General features: G+C 36.0%; 1 protein-coding gene across 17 annotated transcripts in view; it reads right to left on the reverse strand.

Moving 5' to 3' along the window:
• The window catches only part of KTN1 (kinectin 1), a 114,491-nt gene that overhangs the window by 42,238 nt on the left and 54,195 nt on the right, over positions 1 to 18,058 (reverse strand). For all 17 annotated transcript variants that reach the window (XM_074393915.1, XM_074393911.1, XM_074393909.1 and 14 more), the window contains 12 exons: positions 17,005 to 17,145; positions 13,221 to 13,327; positions 11,595 to 11,727; positions 7,433 to 7,520; positions 6,658 to 6,824; positions 6,199 to 6,267; positions 4,507 to 4,544; positions 3,751 to 3,841; positions 3,312 to 3,380; positions 2,816 to 2,853; positions 2,584 to 2,665; positions 2,027 to 2,095 (listed from right to left, as the gene is read on the reverse strand). In XM_074393915.1, the coding sequence (XP_074250016.1) occupies positions 2,027 to 2,095; positions 2,584 to 2,665; positions 2,816 to 2,853; positions 3,312 to 3,380; positions 3,751 to 3,841; positions 4,507 to 4,544; positions 6,199 to 6,267; positions 6,658 to 6,824; positions 7,433 to 7,520; positions 11,595 to 11,727; positions 13,221 to 13,327; positions 17,005 to 17,145 (1,092 nt within the window). The remainder of the gene's footprint in view (positions 1 to 2,026; positions 2,096 to 2,583; positions 2,666 to 2,815; positions 2,854 to 3,311; positions 3,381 to 3,750; positions 3,842 to 4,506; positions 4,545 to 6,198; positions 6,268 to 6,657; positions 6,825 to 7,432; positions 7,521 to 11,594; positions 11,728 to 13,220; positions 13,328 to 17,004; positions 17,146 to 18,058) is intronic.

Genomic DNA, 18,058 nt, shown 5'->3' on the forward strand with positions numbered 1-18,058 from the left:
CATTTTATCTAATCCAAGTCAAGTCACCAATGTTGTATCTCACCACTGCTATTTAAGAGTAAAAATTTTAAATGTTGCCAACTAAACTGTAACCAGAGACTACAAGATACATTCGTATTTCAGAGATGGTAAATTGGGGGCGGGGGGGGGGAGGGTGAAGGGGAAATCTTGTAATTGATGAGATATCATTATCTCTTGTAAGCTATACTGGAAAAGGAAATAAGACAAGAGTAAGTTTTAGCTGGGCACGGTGGCCCATGTCTGTAATGTCAGCACTTTGGGAGGCCAAGGCAGGCAGATAACTTAAGGCCAGGAGTCAAGACCAGCCTGGCTAGCATGGCAAAACCCCTTCTCTCCTAAAAATACAAAAATTGCCAGGCGCGGTGGCTCACGCCTGTAATCCCAGCACTTTGGGAGGCCAAGGTGGGTGGATCACGAGGTCAAGAGATCGAGACCATCCTGGTCAACATGGTGAAACCCGTCTCTACTAAAAATACAAAAAAATTAGCTGGGCATGGTGGCATGTGCCTGTAATCCCAGCTACTCAGGAGGCTGAGGCAGGAGAATTGCCTGAACCCAGGAGGCGGAGGTTGCGGTGAGCCGAGATCGCGCCATTGCACTCCAGCCTGGGTAACAAGGGCGGAACTCCGTCTCAAAAAAAAAAAATACAAAAATTAGCCAGGCATAGTGGCACGTGCCTGTAGGCCCAGCTACTCAGGAGGCTGAGGCATGAGAATGGCTTGAACTCGGGAGACAGAGGATGCAATGAGCCAAAATGGCACTACTGAACTCCAGCCTGGGCAACAGAGGAAGACTCTGCCTAAAACAATAAAATAAAATAAAATAAAATAAAGTAAAATAAAATAAAATAAAATAAAATAAAATAAAACAAGTCTTAAATGCCATTTAAAGTAAATATCATCCCTTCAACATTTTCTCCTTTATTACCTTTAGTTTACAAGGATAAAGCAAATACAAAGTAATAAAGACTATGCAATAATGCACTCAATATCATATGGGGAGATAGAATAAATGGATTATTTTTTGAGAAGTTAACAAAATACTTCAAGAGGCACAGCTACTTACACCAGCTCAATATCTGCATAAATGTTAATTTTAAAATAAATGAAAGAAGAATGCATGCATTTGCCAAAGGAAGTGCTATCATTTACAATAGCTTACATTTCACCTTCCAATAAAAATACAATCCAAAAACTTACTTGGAACAAATGCAAAACTTCTAATGTGTCATCAAGAGTTTCTAGAATATTGTTTTATCAACAAACTGTAATTCTAAGAGCTGTGTAGGAGAAGAATATTAAGGTAGAACTTAGGAATAAGCAGAGAACAGATACCACTAGGCTCTAATTTATGGAACTCTGCTTATTCAAAGCTGGTACCGTTTTGATGCATTGCTATAAATATAAAATGAATAGTGATGGTAGCAGGGGATGGAGATGAGATGGATAAAATAAATATTCTAAGGGAAAAGAATTACAGTTTAAATACCTGCCATAAACAAAACACTAGGCTAAGCACAATACATAAGCTTCTCCTTTCAAATCTAACAACCTTATGGTGTAAGTATTAATATAATCCCCAAGTGAAAGACTTGGAATGAGAGGTGTCAAAAAGGTTAAGCCATTTGATCAACATCACTCTGCTTTTAAGTGCTAGTATTAAGTTTCAACCTTTAAAGACACCATGCTGCCTAAAAGAAAAAGCTGAGGTCCCAAGTATAAGGCAGGACATTTATTCTGAGAGTCAAATGTATCAAAATGGCTTAAATTATTTTTATGTATCCTAATATACTTTTTTGTTTTGCTGGAATGTGCTTTTGAGCAGATGGGCATTAGTTTCATCTCAGGGAGAAAAATGTTTTACTTTAGATACTGAATGAATAGAAAGGCAATTAACAGACATATCTAAGCTTAAACAAAATTTCTTAATTAGTGATTTGGTACCTAAATAAGAAGACCCTGTTATGTATTAAGTATTTTACCTTGTAATTTAGAAAAAGCCTTACCTGTTCAGAAACGAGGGTCTGTAGCTTCTGAACTTCTAATTTTAATGCTTTGTTTTGCTCATTTAGAATCTGGAAGAAAGAATCTCAATTCACTGTTTTATTAAGAAGAAAAGGCAATAAAGCAATCATTTGAATGGGTTTTTCAACAATTAAACCTTTATCGCTGCTTTCAGTTTTCAAAGTGACAGGTCATTTATGTCAAACATTGACATAATTCAAATTTCATTGGACACAGAGATGCACCCCAGCACTTGGTTGGCCATGACCAGAAACTAGAACTACAGTAACAACGGAGACAAGAAAGACAGTCCTAAATAGAAAATATCAGCTGAGAAAAGGCTAGGGGGCAAAATAAATCTCTCAAGTCTACTGAAAGAACAGATAATCTAGGGAAAAAGTCTATGATAAAATTCATGGCTTATATAAGTCCCCTAATAAACTACAGAAACATTGTTTCAGAGTGACTTCACATAAAAAGGAGTACTTCTGGATTCACACAACTGCAAATTACACAAGGTTGTTCTAAGAAACCTAAGTTTACAAGCTTAATCACACACCTTAAATTCTTCCATTTTGTTTGAAATTTCACATTGTAGCTGCTCTTCCAGCAATCTTATTTTATCATCTTTAACATAAACACTGCAAGAGTGAAAAAAGTAAATTACTTCATACATTCAAAAAAATCTACAAAAATAATGGGCACAACTATCAGTTATAAGTAGCAACATTTTCTGCAATTATACTTGAACATAAATGTATGAATGGTTACATGTACAATACTTTAGTCACCTTTTTTGTATCTTCTCCAATTCATGTGCTGCAGCAGCCTGTGTGTGGAATGAGAGGAAAATGATATCACTTCTCAGGAAATGCTCCAAACTATTTTTTTCACTAACTTTTACATATTAAAAAGCTATATTTCCATATACTTGAAGTTACAGCAATACCATACAGTTCTGTAACATGTTTTGCTGTTCGATATTTTTTACTTCTCACTTTTATCCTAGTAAAAGGTATATCCTTTTTTAATTAAATGGCAAGAGGCTCAAACAAACCGGCATATTAAGATCATTTTAATTGACTCCTGTGATATCAAGTGATTAATTCATTGGATCAAACATTTATTTCAACATAAAAATAGTTAACATCGAACCATGCAGCCAAATATAAGAAACCATTATATTTTTTACTTACACAAATAAAACTGGAACACACAATATCAATAAAAGTAAAAATAGACAAACTGAAATTCTGATGTCAATGCTCTAAAGTAATAAAGATCTACCTGCTCATTTGCCAGGGCCTGTAATTTCTGCACTTCAGCTTTTAGTAAGAAATTCATATTCTGTATATCCTAGAACAAGGAAAAACAGCATTTGAAACATTTAATACAATTGATTTTTAAAGTTTGTAAAGCATCTTTTCTATAAAAGAGTTAAACAAGTATCTCAACTTACAAAATTTTCCTAAGAGAAACCACCAATTCCTTTTAGCATATTCCTATCAAATTACTGTAAATTATTATAAATTATATCACATGAGAGAAGCCCTTTGAATTTTTCCTCACAGAGAGCTAGAGATTTTTGTAGCTTAGAAAACAGTTATTTCAAATGAACTCCAGACTGTTTTCCATTCTTCATATTACACTTACTGATTATGTGGATTGAGGCAATTTAAATTTCAGTTCTGTAAAATATTGCAGCCACTTATACAAATTATTATACCTTAAGTTCCTCTTCTTTACTTGTTAAATGATCACGTTCATTGGCTAGAGAATCTTCAGTCTGTTTTATCTGCTTATCCTTTTCTGCAATCCTTTAGAACGAAAGACATTTGAACATTCAATAAACATTTAGAAGTCACAAATCAAAAGGATTTAAAGCCTTAAAGAGAATCATCCTTACTTCAGTAGTTCTCATATACCTTCCATTTCTATAGCCCCTTTCAGTTTACTAAAAACTGTCATACATATTACTATAACTCCTTAAAATACATACCCTTATTTTAAAACTCGAGATAAAGAGGTTAATTTGTTAAAGCTTAAGGCTAGCAATGAGTGATCAATGTCTATGCAAAATTACACAGCACAAAAAAGCATGTAACTTTGTTTGGGGTATACTACAACAGAGCTGGTCACAGAAGAACTGTAACTACTTATTAAACAAAAAAATTAATTTACTTCCACTACTTTCTAAATACAATTACCTCTTCCACATAATTGCTAACACTCAAATGAAAGTCTCCCCAACTCTTTTTATAATAAATACATAAATAAAAGCAGAATACATAATGTTTAGGGACCAACTCAATAATGGGAAAAAGGAAAAAAAAAAACAAACAAAAAAGCAAAAGTTACTCCAAATCTAGTTCAGAGTATTTTCTGAACAGGTCAGAAGTATAAAGTTAATGTAAGTGTCACTCTAACAAATATCATTTAGTGGTGACTACAAAATTAGAAGAGTGTGAAAAGGAAGGCTTACACTTTATGTAATTCTTCTGCTAGAACTGAAGCGGAGGTCTAAGAAAGAAAAACAGTGTCAACATAAAAGTATTTTAAAAAAAGCTTTAAAGCTATACAATAACCGTAACACAGCTTTAAATTTTAAGAGAAACTAATGTATATAAATTGTTAACAAAGTATTGGTCCATGGTAAGTGTTCAATAGGGTAACTATCATTCTGAAAGCAAGTTTGATCACCAACAGCCAGTAGTCGGGAATTACGTATCACAAGACATTTAGAATAAAACAAGTTAACAGGCCTAGAAACTAAATAACTGGCAAGTAACAAATGCATAGAAAAAAACAGACAGAAAGGCCATTTGTCATCCTGTGCTTCTTCTCCTTGGTAACAACTTTTAATAATAAAATTATCCATTTCGTGACTAATATAAAAGTAGTTTGGCAATAGCCTTGCTCATCTTTACTATTTAAAAGGTATTTACAGCATTCTCCATTTAATTCCTGATACACTTTAGAGCTACTTCTCAGCTAATAACTAAAGATCACAATCCAATTTGAGTTGATAATCCACATATACATGCACATCCACACCAGTACCCTTTTCTGCATTAATTCTTTCCGAATTAATTTTAAACTAGAATTTCTACAAATAAAGCAATTAGGAAAAATATGTTTACATGGTCAAAGCTTTGAGAGTTTGAACTTCTCTGCACCTTAAAAACAAAATTTTAATATTAAAACCACTTTCTTTTTTTTTTTTTTGAGACGGAGTTTTGCTCTTGTTACCCAGGCTGGAGTGCAATGGCGCAATCTCGGCTCACCACAACCTCCGCCTCCTGGGTTCACGCAATTCTCCTGCCTCAGCCTCCTGAGTAGCTGGGATTACAGGCACGCGCCACCATGCCCAGCTAATTTTTTGTATTTTTAGTAGAGATGGGGTTTCACCATGTTGACCAGGATGGTCTCGATCTCTCGACCTCGTGATCCACCCGCCTCGGCCTCCCAAAGTGCTGGGATTACAGGCTTGAGCCACCGCGCCCGGCCTTAAAACCACTTTTTATACAGAAATGTCAGACCGCTAAGCTAATACTTTTTACTACAAATAAGTCTTAGAGTTTTCAAGTTGAAAAACTGAAGCTGAAAATTCACACTACTTAACTTTTTACTTGATTTTCTTTATATTATTTATAAAGACGTGTATGTCTCGTCAAAGAGTAATAGGTCTTACACTATCACCTGCAAACTTTGGAAGGTTGAATCACTAACTAAACTGAGGTACAATATTTTCAATTGATCCTTTTCCAAATATAATCTGTGAACTATGGTTACCATACTGTTCTCTCTGCTGATATATGAGGATTTTCCAAAGCTGGCTGATATTTAATGAACATCGGTCATACATACGCCACTATTCTAGATAGCATGTGGCCAATTCTTTCCTTGTTTTGTGATAGAACTGGGGATATATTTGTGTAATAAAAGCTCTCTAACCTTCCCCTCATCCAATTAGTTGGCTATGGATTTTTTTCTTAAGTGTTTTCCCTCAGCACCGTACATAATTAGCAAGTGTTTAGCACTTAGGATCATCATTTGTTGATTCATTGACAAGTCTCCCAGCTATTAATCCAGTAATTGGCACTCAACAGGCATTCAGATGAGTGTTTAAATGGCTGGACGTTATTAATCATAAGCAATAAGAAAGCATCATTACCTGAGCTGCTATCTGGGAATGGAATTGCTGAATTTGAGCTTTCAAAGCCTCATTCTGCTCCAAAATATCCTTTTATAAATAGCAACCAAAAAGAGAAAAAGCATGCTAATAAATACCCCCATGTATATGAACACAATGTATTATAGGTACATGTTTATCTTTAAAAAAGGCATTCTTAGATTCCAAAAGGCATTATTTTAAACAATGATTAGACATTCTGAGTTAGCTTATAAAACAGAAGTTAAGGACATGTTTATGCTATTCCTAATCTAATACAAGGAGCCTAAGACTATGGGTGAGCACATCTTCAAACACACCACATGTAACAAGGGCTCAAGGACAAAGTTAAAATTATTCATCATCATTTCAGAATTAAGATAAGGTAGACCTTTCTCTTCTAGACACACAGACCTAATAACTGACCACTTGTTTTTTTTTTTTTTAAAGAAGGAAAAATACCTGAACTTGCATTTGTAGAGACTCTTCTTTGTTCACTCTTTTCTGCTCTGATTCCATTAACTGCATTAGTCTTTGCTCCAACTGTTGTTTTGATACCAGGGTATCTGTAAGCTTACTATGCAGACTCTGAACTTCACCTTCTTTGGCCACAAACTTACTCTGTAAATCTGAAAAAAAAAAAAAAAACATTACATTTTAGAGGTCTCTTTCTTTGCCTACTGGTACTAATCTTAACGTAGGCATTCTCTCCTCTAAAAAACCATCTTTGAATCTCTCCTGCTTCTGCTCATGCATGCTCCTATAGCAGCCTATACTTGCGTTTCATGGGAGAAAGGGAATAGTAGAGAAATAAATAATACACATAACACGTACACCATTATCTCCCAGACAGATCCATAAAATTAAGAATAAATGACTAGTGAAAGTTACTATCTTTTTCTCTTCAAAATAAGAAGTGAATCTTTTCTTAGGAACAAAAAGTAAAATGAAGACTTAACCGAAGAACCAAAGAAATAACTACAGAAAAGAAACACACACAGCTAGGATCCCCTTACATGTACTGTAATTCTGCCTGCAACATTAATGCTTTAGGCAAAGCTAGTACGTAACTTAACTTTAAAATACTAACAAATGTCAAAGAAAGAAAGATATTCTGAAACTATAAAAGCTATTTTTATTGAGCTATAACCAATTATACTTTCTTCACAGATGGAAGAGAGAGGAAATTTTACCCAAAATTATATACAAAGTTTACATGAGTACCTCTTCCCCTTACCTTGCTGTGCTGCTTCATGCTCTGCTGTTCTCTTCCTGATGTAGCTCTGAACTTCTTCCCACCTTCTCTCAGCTTCTTGTAGTTGAACCTTGGTATTTTAAAAGGGAGAAAGGATAAATCAGCACAAACACAGAATTTCTACTTTAAAAAAAGGCGGGGGGGAAGCATCCTCTACCTTTACTGTTGTATCATAAAACTGCTTATTGTAACTCGTCTCCTACATTGTAGTAAGATAGGCAGATATACAGTCTGAAAGGCACTTATTTATCAGCCATAGCCATCCTATCCTTCAACATTACAGGGTTTACAGTTTGGAGATTATTTCAGAGTTTGGATCAAGATAGCTACTACTGTATACATATCTGATCCACTTAGCAATAGCCTGTTTCCCATTACTCTTCCTTTAGCTGATAAGCTTCCAAAGCACAGGATAGTATCTTTATTACTAAATCTGAGTAGCTAAAATTCATATGCTGGGGTATTTTTATAACACAACGTTCTAATCACGACCATAATCTTTAACGTCATTTATTTATCCATATCCACAGAGAACAGACTTCCATATTTATGCCAGTAGTAAACCCACCAGCAAGATCAATATTAAACAAAAGGATACATTTACCAACCTCCCACAAGACCCAAGGGAAAAAAAAAAAATGATTCACACTATTTTCCACAATTTAATTACTCTTGAAGCCTTTTTAACTCCTATTCTGGAACTGTCATCAAAGTACAACTGTATCAATGACCTAGGTGGGAATTTATCTAATATAATGAGGTAGCATTTAACTTACACAAACTGAACTATACTTTCAACAAATCTCAAAAAAAGCGAAAAGAGAGATCCAAGATGGCTGATCACTAGCAGCTCGGGATTGTAGCGCCCAGTGAAAGCGCAAAGAACGAGAGGACGCCACACCTTCACACGAATTCTTGTTGCTCACGCACCAGGAGATTCCCAGCGGAGGAGCCCCACGTGTCACCAGGACGACTCTTGTGACCGGCAAGGCGGTTTTGCCAGCACCTCAGAGCGACGGTTCTTGGTGCAGACTCAGAAAAGCACCATCAATCTTAACACCGCTGATTTAGTCGGTGCAGTGGGTTGCTCAGATTTCGGCGCTGAGAACCAGTAAGTTGGAAGTCCACTCAGAAACCCATTACAAAGACGGTAATTATAAAGACCACAGATGGATAAATCTACAAAAAAGGGAAGAAAACAGCCAAAAAAGGCTGAGAATACCCAAGATCAGAATGCCTCTCCCTCAGCAGGGGATCACAGTTCATTATCAGCAAAGGAACAAGGCTTGATGGAGAACGAGTGTGTTCCAATTACAGAAGCAGGCTTCAAAATGTGGGTAATAAGAACCTTCTGTGAATTAAAAGAACTTGTTCTAACCCAATCCAAAGAAACTAAGAACTTTGAAAAAAGGTTTGACGAAATGTTAACAAGAATACACAATTTAGAGAAGAATGTAAGTGAATTGATGGAGCTGAAAAACACAATACGAGAACTATGTGAAGTATGCACAAGTTTTAACAGCCAAATTGATCAAGTGATCAAGCAGAAGAAAGGATATCAGAGTTCGAAGACCAACTCAATGAAATAAAACAAGACAAGATTAGAGAAAAAAGGATAAAAAGGAACGAGCAAAGTCTCCAAGAAATATGGGACTATGTGAAAAGACCTAATCTACGCTTGACAGGTGTACTAAATGTGACGAAGAGAATGAATCCAAGCTGGAAAATACGCTTCAGGATATTATTCAGGAAAATTTTCCCAACCTAGTAAGGCACGATAATACTCAACTCCAGGTAATACAGAGAACAACACCACAGATATTCCTCAAGAAGAGCAACTCCAAGGCACATAATCGTCAGATTCACCAGGGTTGAAATGAAGGAGAAAATACTAAGGGCAGCCAGAGAGAAAGATCACAAAGGGAAGCCTATCAGACTTACAGCAGATCTCTCAGCAGAAACCCTACAAGCCAGAAGAGAGTGGGGACCAATATTCAACATCCTTAAAGAAAAGAACTTTCAACCAAGAATTTCACATTCAGCCAAACTAAGCTTCATAAGTGAAGGAAAAATAAAGTTTTTTGTGAACAAGCAAGCACTCAGAGATTTCATCACCACCAGGCCTGCTTTACAAGAGCTTCTGAAAGAACCACTACACATAGAAAGGAACAAACAGTATCAGCCTTTCTAAAAAAAAATACCAAAAAGTAAAGAGCATCAATATAATGAAGAATTTACATCAACTAATGGGCAAAATAGCCAGCTAATATTAAATGGCAGCATTAAACTCACATATATCATTATTAATTCTAAATTTAAATTGACTAAATCCCCCAATCCAAAGACAGACAGGCAATTTGGATAAAAAACTAAAACCCATCGGTATGCTGCATCCAGACCCATCTCACATTCAAGGATACACAAAGACTCAAAAAAAAGGGATGGAGAAAGATTTACCAACCAACCAGAGAGCTAAAATAAATAAATAAAAAGCAGAAGTTACAATTTTTGCCTCTGATAAAATAGTCGTTAAAGCAACAAAGATCAAAAGAAGCAAAGAAGGACATTATATAATGATAAAATTATCAATGCAACAACAAGAAGAGCTAAAGATCCTAAATATATATGCACCCAATACAGGAATACCCAGACATACAAGACTTATAAAGAGACTTAGACTCCCACACAATAATAGTGGGAGACTTCAACATTAATATTAGACAGATCAATGAGACAGAAAATTAACAACGATATCCAGGACTTGAACTCAGATCTGGAACAAGTGAACATAATTAACATTTATAGAACTCTCCACTTTAAATACACAAAATATACACTCTTATCAGTACCACATCATATCAACTTAGCAGTTTAAACAAAATGTTGGTTGGCTCCTTGTTATTCTCTTCCCTCATTTTCTTTCATGTCTCCATTATTAAGGACAATTATAGGCATACCCATATTTAGACTGCATTCTAGTCCGGGCAATAAAGCAATACCCCCATTCTCTCTCCCTCTTCCTCTTTATTCTTCTTCCTTATTCTTTTTATTATTCTTTTTTTCTTTCTCAAAAAAAAAAAAAGCAAAACAGAAAAAAAAAAAGAATCTCCTCTTCAGTAAAAGGAGGAATAGAGAATTACACTCATCATTTTATTCAATGTGCATATGCTCCAGAATACATATAAAATGAGACAAATGAATCTGCTCCTCTCTCAGTCAGCATGAGCAAAGCCATGCATCTCTTCACAGTACGACCATCTCATCAAACCGAGTGACACTCCGGTGTCTAATGTTACAGTATGTGATTTCTGTACGTCATGGATCAAGTACAAGTCAATGGAGCACTACTTAGTCTTGCACCGAAGCAAAGGAAAAACTACCTATATTCCAATGATGAAAGAAAAACAGGTTCTATTGGACCTACTGAAAAATCCAAGTTATCGGCGATAAACTGGTATTAAAGGTGAGTTTAACTACATGATTTCTGCCTTATACATATAGACCCTAACCCCCATATATAAGATGAAATTCTACTATTTATACCTGTCAATCAGCTATCATCATATATCATATCTTCGAATGGTCTTTAAGTTCAAATTCAAGCCTATATTCAATTCTTTCAATAGGGCACATGCTTCTTTTTCTTTCATCAGGGCATAGCATTTAGACTACAGGTCCCACTAAGCCTAAAACTGCATTTCTCAAACCTCTATTTATACGTTTGAGTCAATAAAGTAAATACCTACTGATATGGTTAGGCTCCGTGTTCCCACCCAAATCTCATCTTGAATTGTAATCCCCATAATCACTATGTGTCAAGGGAGAATGATAGACATGATTCCCACATGCTATTCTTATCACAGTGAGTTAGTTCTCACAAGATCTGATGGTTTCATAAGGGGTTCTTCCCCTTCGTTTGGCATTTCTCCTTCCTGCTACCTTGTGAAGAAGGTGCCCTGCTTCTTCTTCACCTTCTGCCATGATTGTAAGTTCCTTGAGGCCTCCCTAGCCATGTTGATGAGCCAATTAAATCTCTTTCCTTAAAAATACACCCAGTCTCGAGCAGTTCTTCATAGCAATATGAAAACAGACTAATACACCTATCTTACTCATTAAATGACAAATAAAGGTGGGAATATATCACCTTCAACTGAGTGACTGCTTGCTCAGCATTCTTCTTTTGGACTTCCTCTTGCTGTAGCTTTCCTGTTTTCTCAGTCAGCTCATTCACCAACCTAGCATAATCTTGGCGTAGTTTATTTAGTTCTGCAGACTGCCTGAAAACAGTAACTGGATTAGGAGCTTTCCATTGTTACAAATGTATATAAGGAATAAACAAAACATGCTTTCTGTTAGTTCTGCTGAGCTAAGCCAGTAGTTCCATTTACAGCCAACTGAAACAGAACACAAATAACTACTTACAAAGTTTAGTTGTTGTAATTCCTATATAATTCTAACGAGTTATACAAATTCTAAAATCACTGTAAAATATCAAGAAAAATGCATGACCACAGACTAATAAACAGACAGTGTCACCTTCAAACTGGTCTTCGGAAAACGTATTAAAAATAGACCAGTCAGGGTACTGTGCAACCGTATTACTAGTCTCTCTAAGGTACTATTTCTCAAGGCATGGCCTCAGATCCAATCACTTTCACGAGGAAAGTGTCTTTTTTTTCTTTTTTTTGACAGAGTCTGGCTCTGTTGCCTAGGCTGGAGTGCAGTACGCGATCTCAGCTTACCGCGATCTCAGCTTACCGCGACCACCGCCTCCTGGGTTCAAACAATTCTCCAGTCTTAGCCTCCCAACTGGCGGAGAGGTACAGGCACATGCCATCATGCCCAACTAATTTTTGTATTTTTAGTAGAGACAGGGTTTTGCCATGTTGGCCAGGCTGGTCTCAAACTCCTGAATTCAGGTAATCCATCCATCTTGGCCAATCAAAGTGCTAGGATTACAAGCGTGACCCACCATGCCCAGCCAGAAAGTGTCTTAATATGTAGATTCCTGACCTCAGAGTCAGTGAATCATAATCTTTTAACAATAGGACTCAAGAATATACTTTTTAACTAGAATGCCAGGTGTTCTTCAAAATAATGAAGTTTGGGAGCTACTGTGAAAGGGAACAGATGGTTTAAAACTTACAAATTCAGCTGGGCACAGTGGCTCACGCCTGTAATCCCAGCACTTTGGGAGGCAGAGGCAGGCGGACCACAAGGTCAAAAGATCTAAACCATCCTGGCCAACATGGTGAAACCCCGTCTCTACTAAAAATACAAAAATTAGCTGGGCGTGGTGACGCACGCCTGTAGTCCCCACTCCTCAAGAGGCTGAGGCAGGAGAATTGCTTAAACCCTGTGGAGGTTACAGTGAGCCAAAATCACACCACTGCACTCCAGCCTGGCACCTGGCAACAAAGCAAGACTCTAACTCAAAAAAAAAAAAAAAAAAACTTATAAATTCATAAGCTTGTAGACCATTCCATGGGTGGTACTAGTATTTACTACATAGTTTATATATAATATACACATACATGTTTATATAAATGTCATTTATATAATAGCATGACATTATATATAACATAGGTTATATATGTATAACTGAATAAGTTCTTCACAAAGCCAGAGAATTTTTTGAAAAGTAACTCATTTTAGAAACAAATGTAAAAAAACAGAAGTCTAACCAATTACTATCAAACACTATTAATATTTTGATGTTTCAAGAGAATACTCTGCCATTCAATTAAAAATAAGGCAATTGGAAACATACTTGCTTTCCATTTGATTTGTAGTATTGCTGACAGCATCTCTCAGTATCCCATTTTCCTGCTTCAGGTGAGCTATTTCTGCCTCCATCTGCTCACGAACTTGCTGAAACTAAAATTAATTTACACATGTAAGATTTAGAAAACACAGACTGTCAAAGCTAACTTTTAAAATAAACTTTATAGAATGTAAAAAGTATCAATAGGATAAAGTTTGAATCATTCTTCTCAAATAACTATAAACAAATTTAAAGCAAGAATTATTTTTAGTGAGCCGGGCGCGGTGGCTCAAGCCTGTAATCCCAGCACTTTGGGAGGCTGAGGCGGGTGGATCACAAGGTCAGGAGGTGGATCCTGGTCAACACGGTGAAACCCCGTCTCTACTAAAACTATAAAAAATTAGCTGGGCATGGTGGTGCGTGCCTGTAATCTCAGCTACTCAGGAGGCTGAGGCAGGAGAATTGCCTGAACCCAGGAGGCGGAGGCTGCGGTGAGCCGAGATCGTGCCATTGCACTCCAGCCTGGGTAACAAGAGCGAAACTCCGTCTCAAAAAAAAAAAAAAAAAGAATTATTTTTAGTGATAATGCAAATTAAACTGTCACTGCATTCAGGAATACAAATATATGCTAGCTGCTATCATATTTGAAATACAATATATGCTTAGAGATAATGTTTTAGAACTAAAGATCATTTAGGACTTCTTTCATACCAAATAGATTGATACAGAATTAAGCTTGTCCTGATCCCACGTCAACTGTATGTTAGCAATATCAAGGTTTTAGTAAGCCAAAATTTAAAAATGGAAAATGTTTGGTATACTTTATATTGTTACCAACTGAGCCATAATCATATAGATGACACAAAAACCTGCTTGCTAATATATTCTGACCTCTTTTTTCCAAGTTTTTACATTATAAAATACATATAACATAAAACATACCATTCTAACCATTTTCAAGGATATGGTTCATATCTATTTAATATAGTATTAAATAGATCCATAATGCTGTGTAATCATCACCATGTTTCATCTCCGTAACTCTCTTCATTGTGTTAAACAAAACTCCACATCTTTCAACCAATAACTCCCATTCCTCTCTCCCCACAGCCCCTAGCAACTACCACTTAAATTTTGGATTAAAGAATCTGAGAATAAAGCCCACTAACTCTTACATTCTCGTTAGAACACGAAATAATCTTATTAATAATTCTTTCAAAATAAACTGTTGCTTTTTTTTTTTTTTTTTTGAAACGGAATCTCGCTCTGTCGCCCAGGCTGGAGTACAGTGGCACGATCTCAGCTCACTGCAACCTCTGCCTCCCGGGTTCGAGTGATTCTCCTGCCTGAGACTTCTGAGCAGCTGAGACTACAGGCATGCACCACTATGCCCAGCTGATTTTTGTATTTTTAGTACAGACGGGGTTTCACCATGTTGGCTAGGATGGTCTCAATCTCTCAACCTCGTGATCTGCCTGCCTCAGTCTCCCAGAGTGCTAGGATTACAGGTGTGAGCCAATCAGAAATTTCACAGAATTTATCATATGCAATCTATATCCTGACATCTGTAAGTAATCAAGTAAAAAAGGATGAATCACTTAAATACCTTTCACCTTCAACAAAAGATGTTGCTACAAGTATTTGACTTATTTTCAAAATAACACGAAGTAAGAATTAAGAAGAAAAGATCACTTGAGGCTAGGAAAATCAGTTCTTCAAATTGCTGGGGGATGAGAAGATGAAGGAATTAGTTAAATGCTAAAAGCAGTGAATACAGTAAGAACATGAAAATAGCATCATTCACTTATTTTTTGCTATTGGGACTCTGAAAGCAGCAAAGAATAATTTAAAAGTTTTAGCTGAACGGCGATACTATCAATGCAATATTTCACACACACAGGGAATCTGGTACCAAATACGTGATAGAATAGAAACGACAAACCTATTAACATGGGCTATAATTATCTTAGTAGGTAACAATAAAAACATGTCTAACAATTAAATGCAAGAGTAACTAGAAATAAAGTGGTCTGGAATTTTGGTTTTTTGATACAGGGTCTCATTCTTTCATCCAGGCTGGAGTGCAACAGTGTGATCATGGCTTGCTGCAGCCTCGACCTCCCAGGCTCAAGCCACCCATTTCAGCCTCTTGAGTAATTGGGACCACAGGCACACCACCACGACTGGCTAACTTTTTAATTTTTTTGTAAAGATGAGGTCTCACTATGTTGCCCAGACTGGTCTCAAATTCCTGGTCTCAAGTGATCCTCCAACCTTGGCCGCCTGAAGTGCTGCAATTACAGACATGAGCCACGGCACCTGGCCATAGAAATAAAATGTCTTTAAGATTTCATAGCAAATCGTAGACTGAGCGAGACAGAGAGAAGTCAAAGGATTCAAGCACAAAGAAAATAATGCCTCAAAACATTAAAAACATCACTGCTCATGATTTGCCTGAAAAAATAATATATACATACATATAGAAAATATATATATATATGTAGAGAAAAAAACAACCCAATCAATAGACAAGAGTTTTTAGACATATATTAAATCTGAGGTAATGACAGATTTTCCAAATTGAAAGATCAGCCAGCAGATGGAAGTAACAATTTCTAAAAGTTGCTGGTCAAGAAAGTTAAATTAAGGAAAGTATTATATGACCACTAGGCAAGCAGACCCAAGCCATATTCTTTAATAGTCTCTTTAGCAGTAATAAAGATATTTCAATCTTTTTAAAAATAAGGGGAAAATATACACTGGTCAAATCCTAACTAGGATAAAGAAAACAGAAGATACATACAAAAGACAGAATGTAAAAACTGAACCTTCTGAATTCTGACAGAAGACAAGTGAAAGAGTAGGAAGTAACAAGACAAGTGAAAGAGTAGGAAGTAACAACAAAGTCACTCAGGCCAAAACACTGGAAGTCATAGTTCACTATCACCTCTCCCTTCCCACACTAACACCAAGCCCAATCTAACTATCTCTTTGTATACTCAAACTCATTTTCTCATTGTCAACATCTAACTTCAAGCCCTTGTTCTTTGACTTGAATTCTGGCAAAAATCTTCCAATATCCCTTGATCTACTTTCCCCACTGCTGCCAAGGTAAAAATTTTAAATAGTAGTATAATCCCAGCAACCTTTGCATTGCTTAAACTCCTTCACTGGCTCCCCAGTCGTCAGGTATACAAGGCTCTTTAAGATGGGGCCTCTATCTACTTCTCTATATCCCTTCTTCATCTCAGCCCTGATTCTCAAATACCACAACTCTTACTGTACTTCTCATAGAGCAGTTACTCTAGATAACTGTACTGGTAACACCTGGAGTGCAAACATTAAAAAGCCCAATCCTGGGTCCCAATATATACCCACTGAACCATCGTCTCCAGAGATACACCAAGAAGTCACACCAAGTAACTCTTAACCTCAGTGCCCACTTCTTTACCCTCTTACTTGATAATGCCTAATTGTTTTAAAAGATTGAACACTCTGGGTATCACTTCTAACAAGTCTTCCCTATCAATTCGTCTCTTCCCTACCTCCCATCACCATTGCTCTAAATTAGCCAATATTTATCTCTATCGTCATATTTATCTACGTCCAGCCTCCCTACCTCATCCCCACCTAGAAAAGCTGTTTTACTTAGGACACAGAGTGAATTTCACTAACCACTGTATGTTGATGGCCCAGCAGAAGGGCCATGCACATACTAGCTACTTAAACTTCACTTGCTAATAAAGTGAATGCACACATTTCTTCTTGTTTTCAAAGAATGAAAATATACCTTCATCTGCATCTGTTGAGTCTCTTGATAACTGACGTGTATTTTGTTTTGAAATACATTATGTTCCTTTTCTAATGTTCCAATCCGATCTTTCATCCTTGCTATAACCACATTACTTCTTTCTTTCTCTGTCATCATTTCCTAAAAGAATATGCCAGAAATTAATAACAACTTGTTATTAAAAAATTATTATAACCCTGCAACAATAAGAAAATATTTTTAACATCAGTAAAATAACCATGAATGATAAAACATTAAGTACCTGCTTAAAAAACACAAGGTCAAAAGATTTTATAAAGTCTTCTGCATCTCATCTGCTCTTCACACCAATTCCCTTCATAAGTTTATTATGAGTTAGACTGTGAACCTAGAATAAATCCTACATTCTAACTTGATTACATGAAAGAACCTTTTAAAACCCAACAGTTCATTCTCTATCATTCCCAGGTACAAGTTCTCTTTCAGGGAAAAAAGACCTAGAAGGAAACAGAAATCTCTCCTAAGGGAAGAAATAGGAATAAGATAAGTCTATATTAGAATCAAAGTTTGAAACAAGGGAAACTAAAAATCAGAAAGCAAAGTTTTATCATCTTCCTAAGTCAAATCTTAAATGAGGAATTTCATTTTGTTTTGCCAGTATTAAGAACTCCTAGAACAAATATTAATTATCAAAGTACATGAAAGCCAAGCAATATTAAAGTTAGCTGCAGGCATGATTAGTTCACATCCTTGTTCTAAAGCAAGCGTTTGACAAAATTTGAGATATTACATAATGCATGGTTGCCTGCAAGAGTTTGTTCATTCACATTTGTAAATTGTTATACTCCTGTATAACATACTTAGAAGTATACACATCTTAAGTATACAGCTCAATGAATTATCAAATTACTTAGGTTAACCTAATTTTTAATTTTTAAAATACAATCATATAGTCACATAAAACTACATTAAATTTTCTAATTTTATTAACAGCTTTAATCTTGCCAACTTCTTCCATTGACTTCTAAAATTGACTTCAAATTCACGTAAACGATTTATATTCGAATAAGGCCAT

The sequence above is a fragment of the Saimiri boliviensis genome, chromosome 2 (assembly GCF_048565385.1).
Source record: "Saimiri boliviensis isolate mSaiBol1 chromosome 2, mSaiBol1.pri, whole genome shotgun sequence".
NCBI lineage: Eukaryota > Metazoa > Chordata > Mammalia > Primates > Cebidae > Saimiri > Saimiri boliviensis.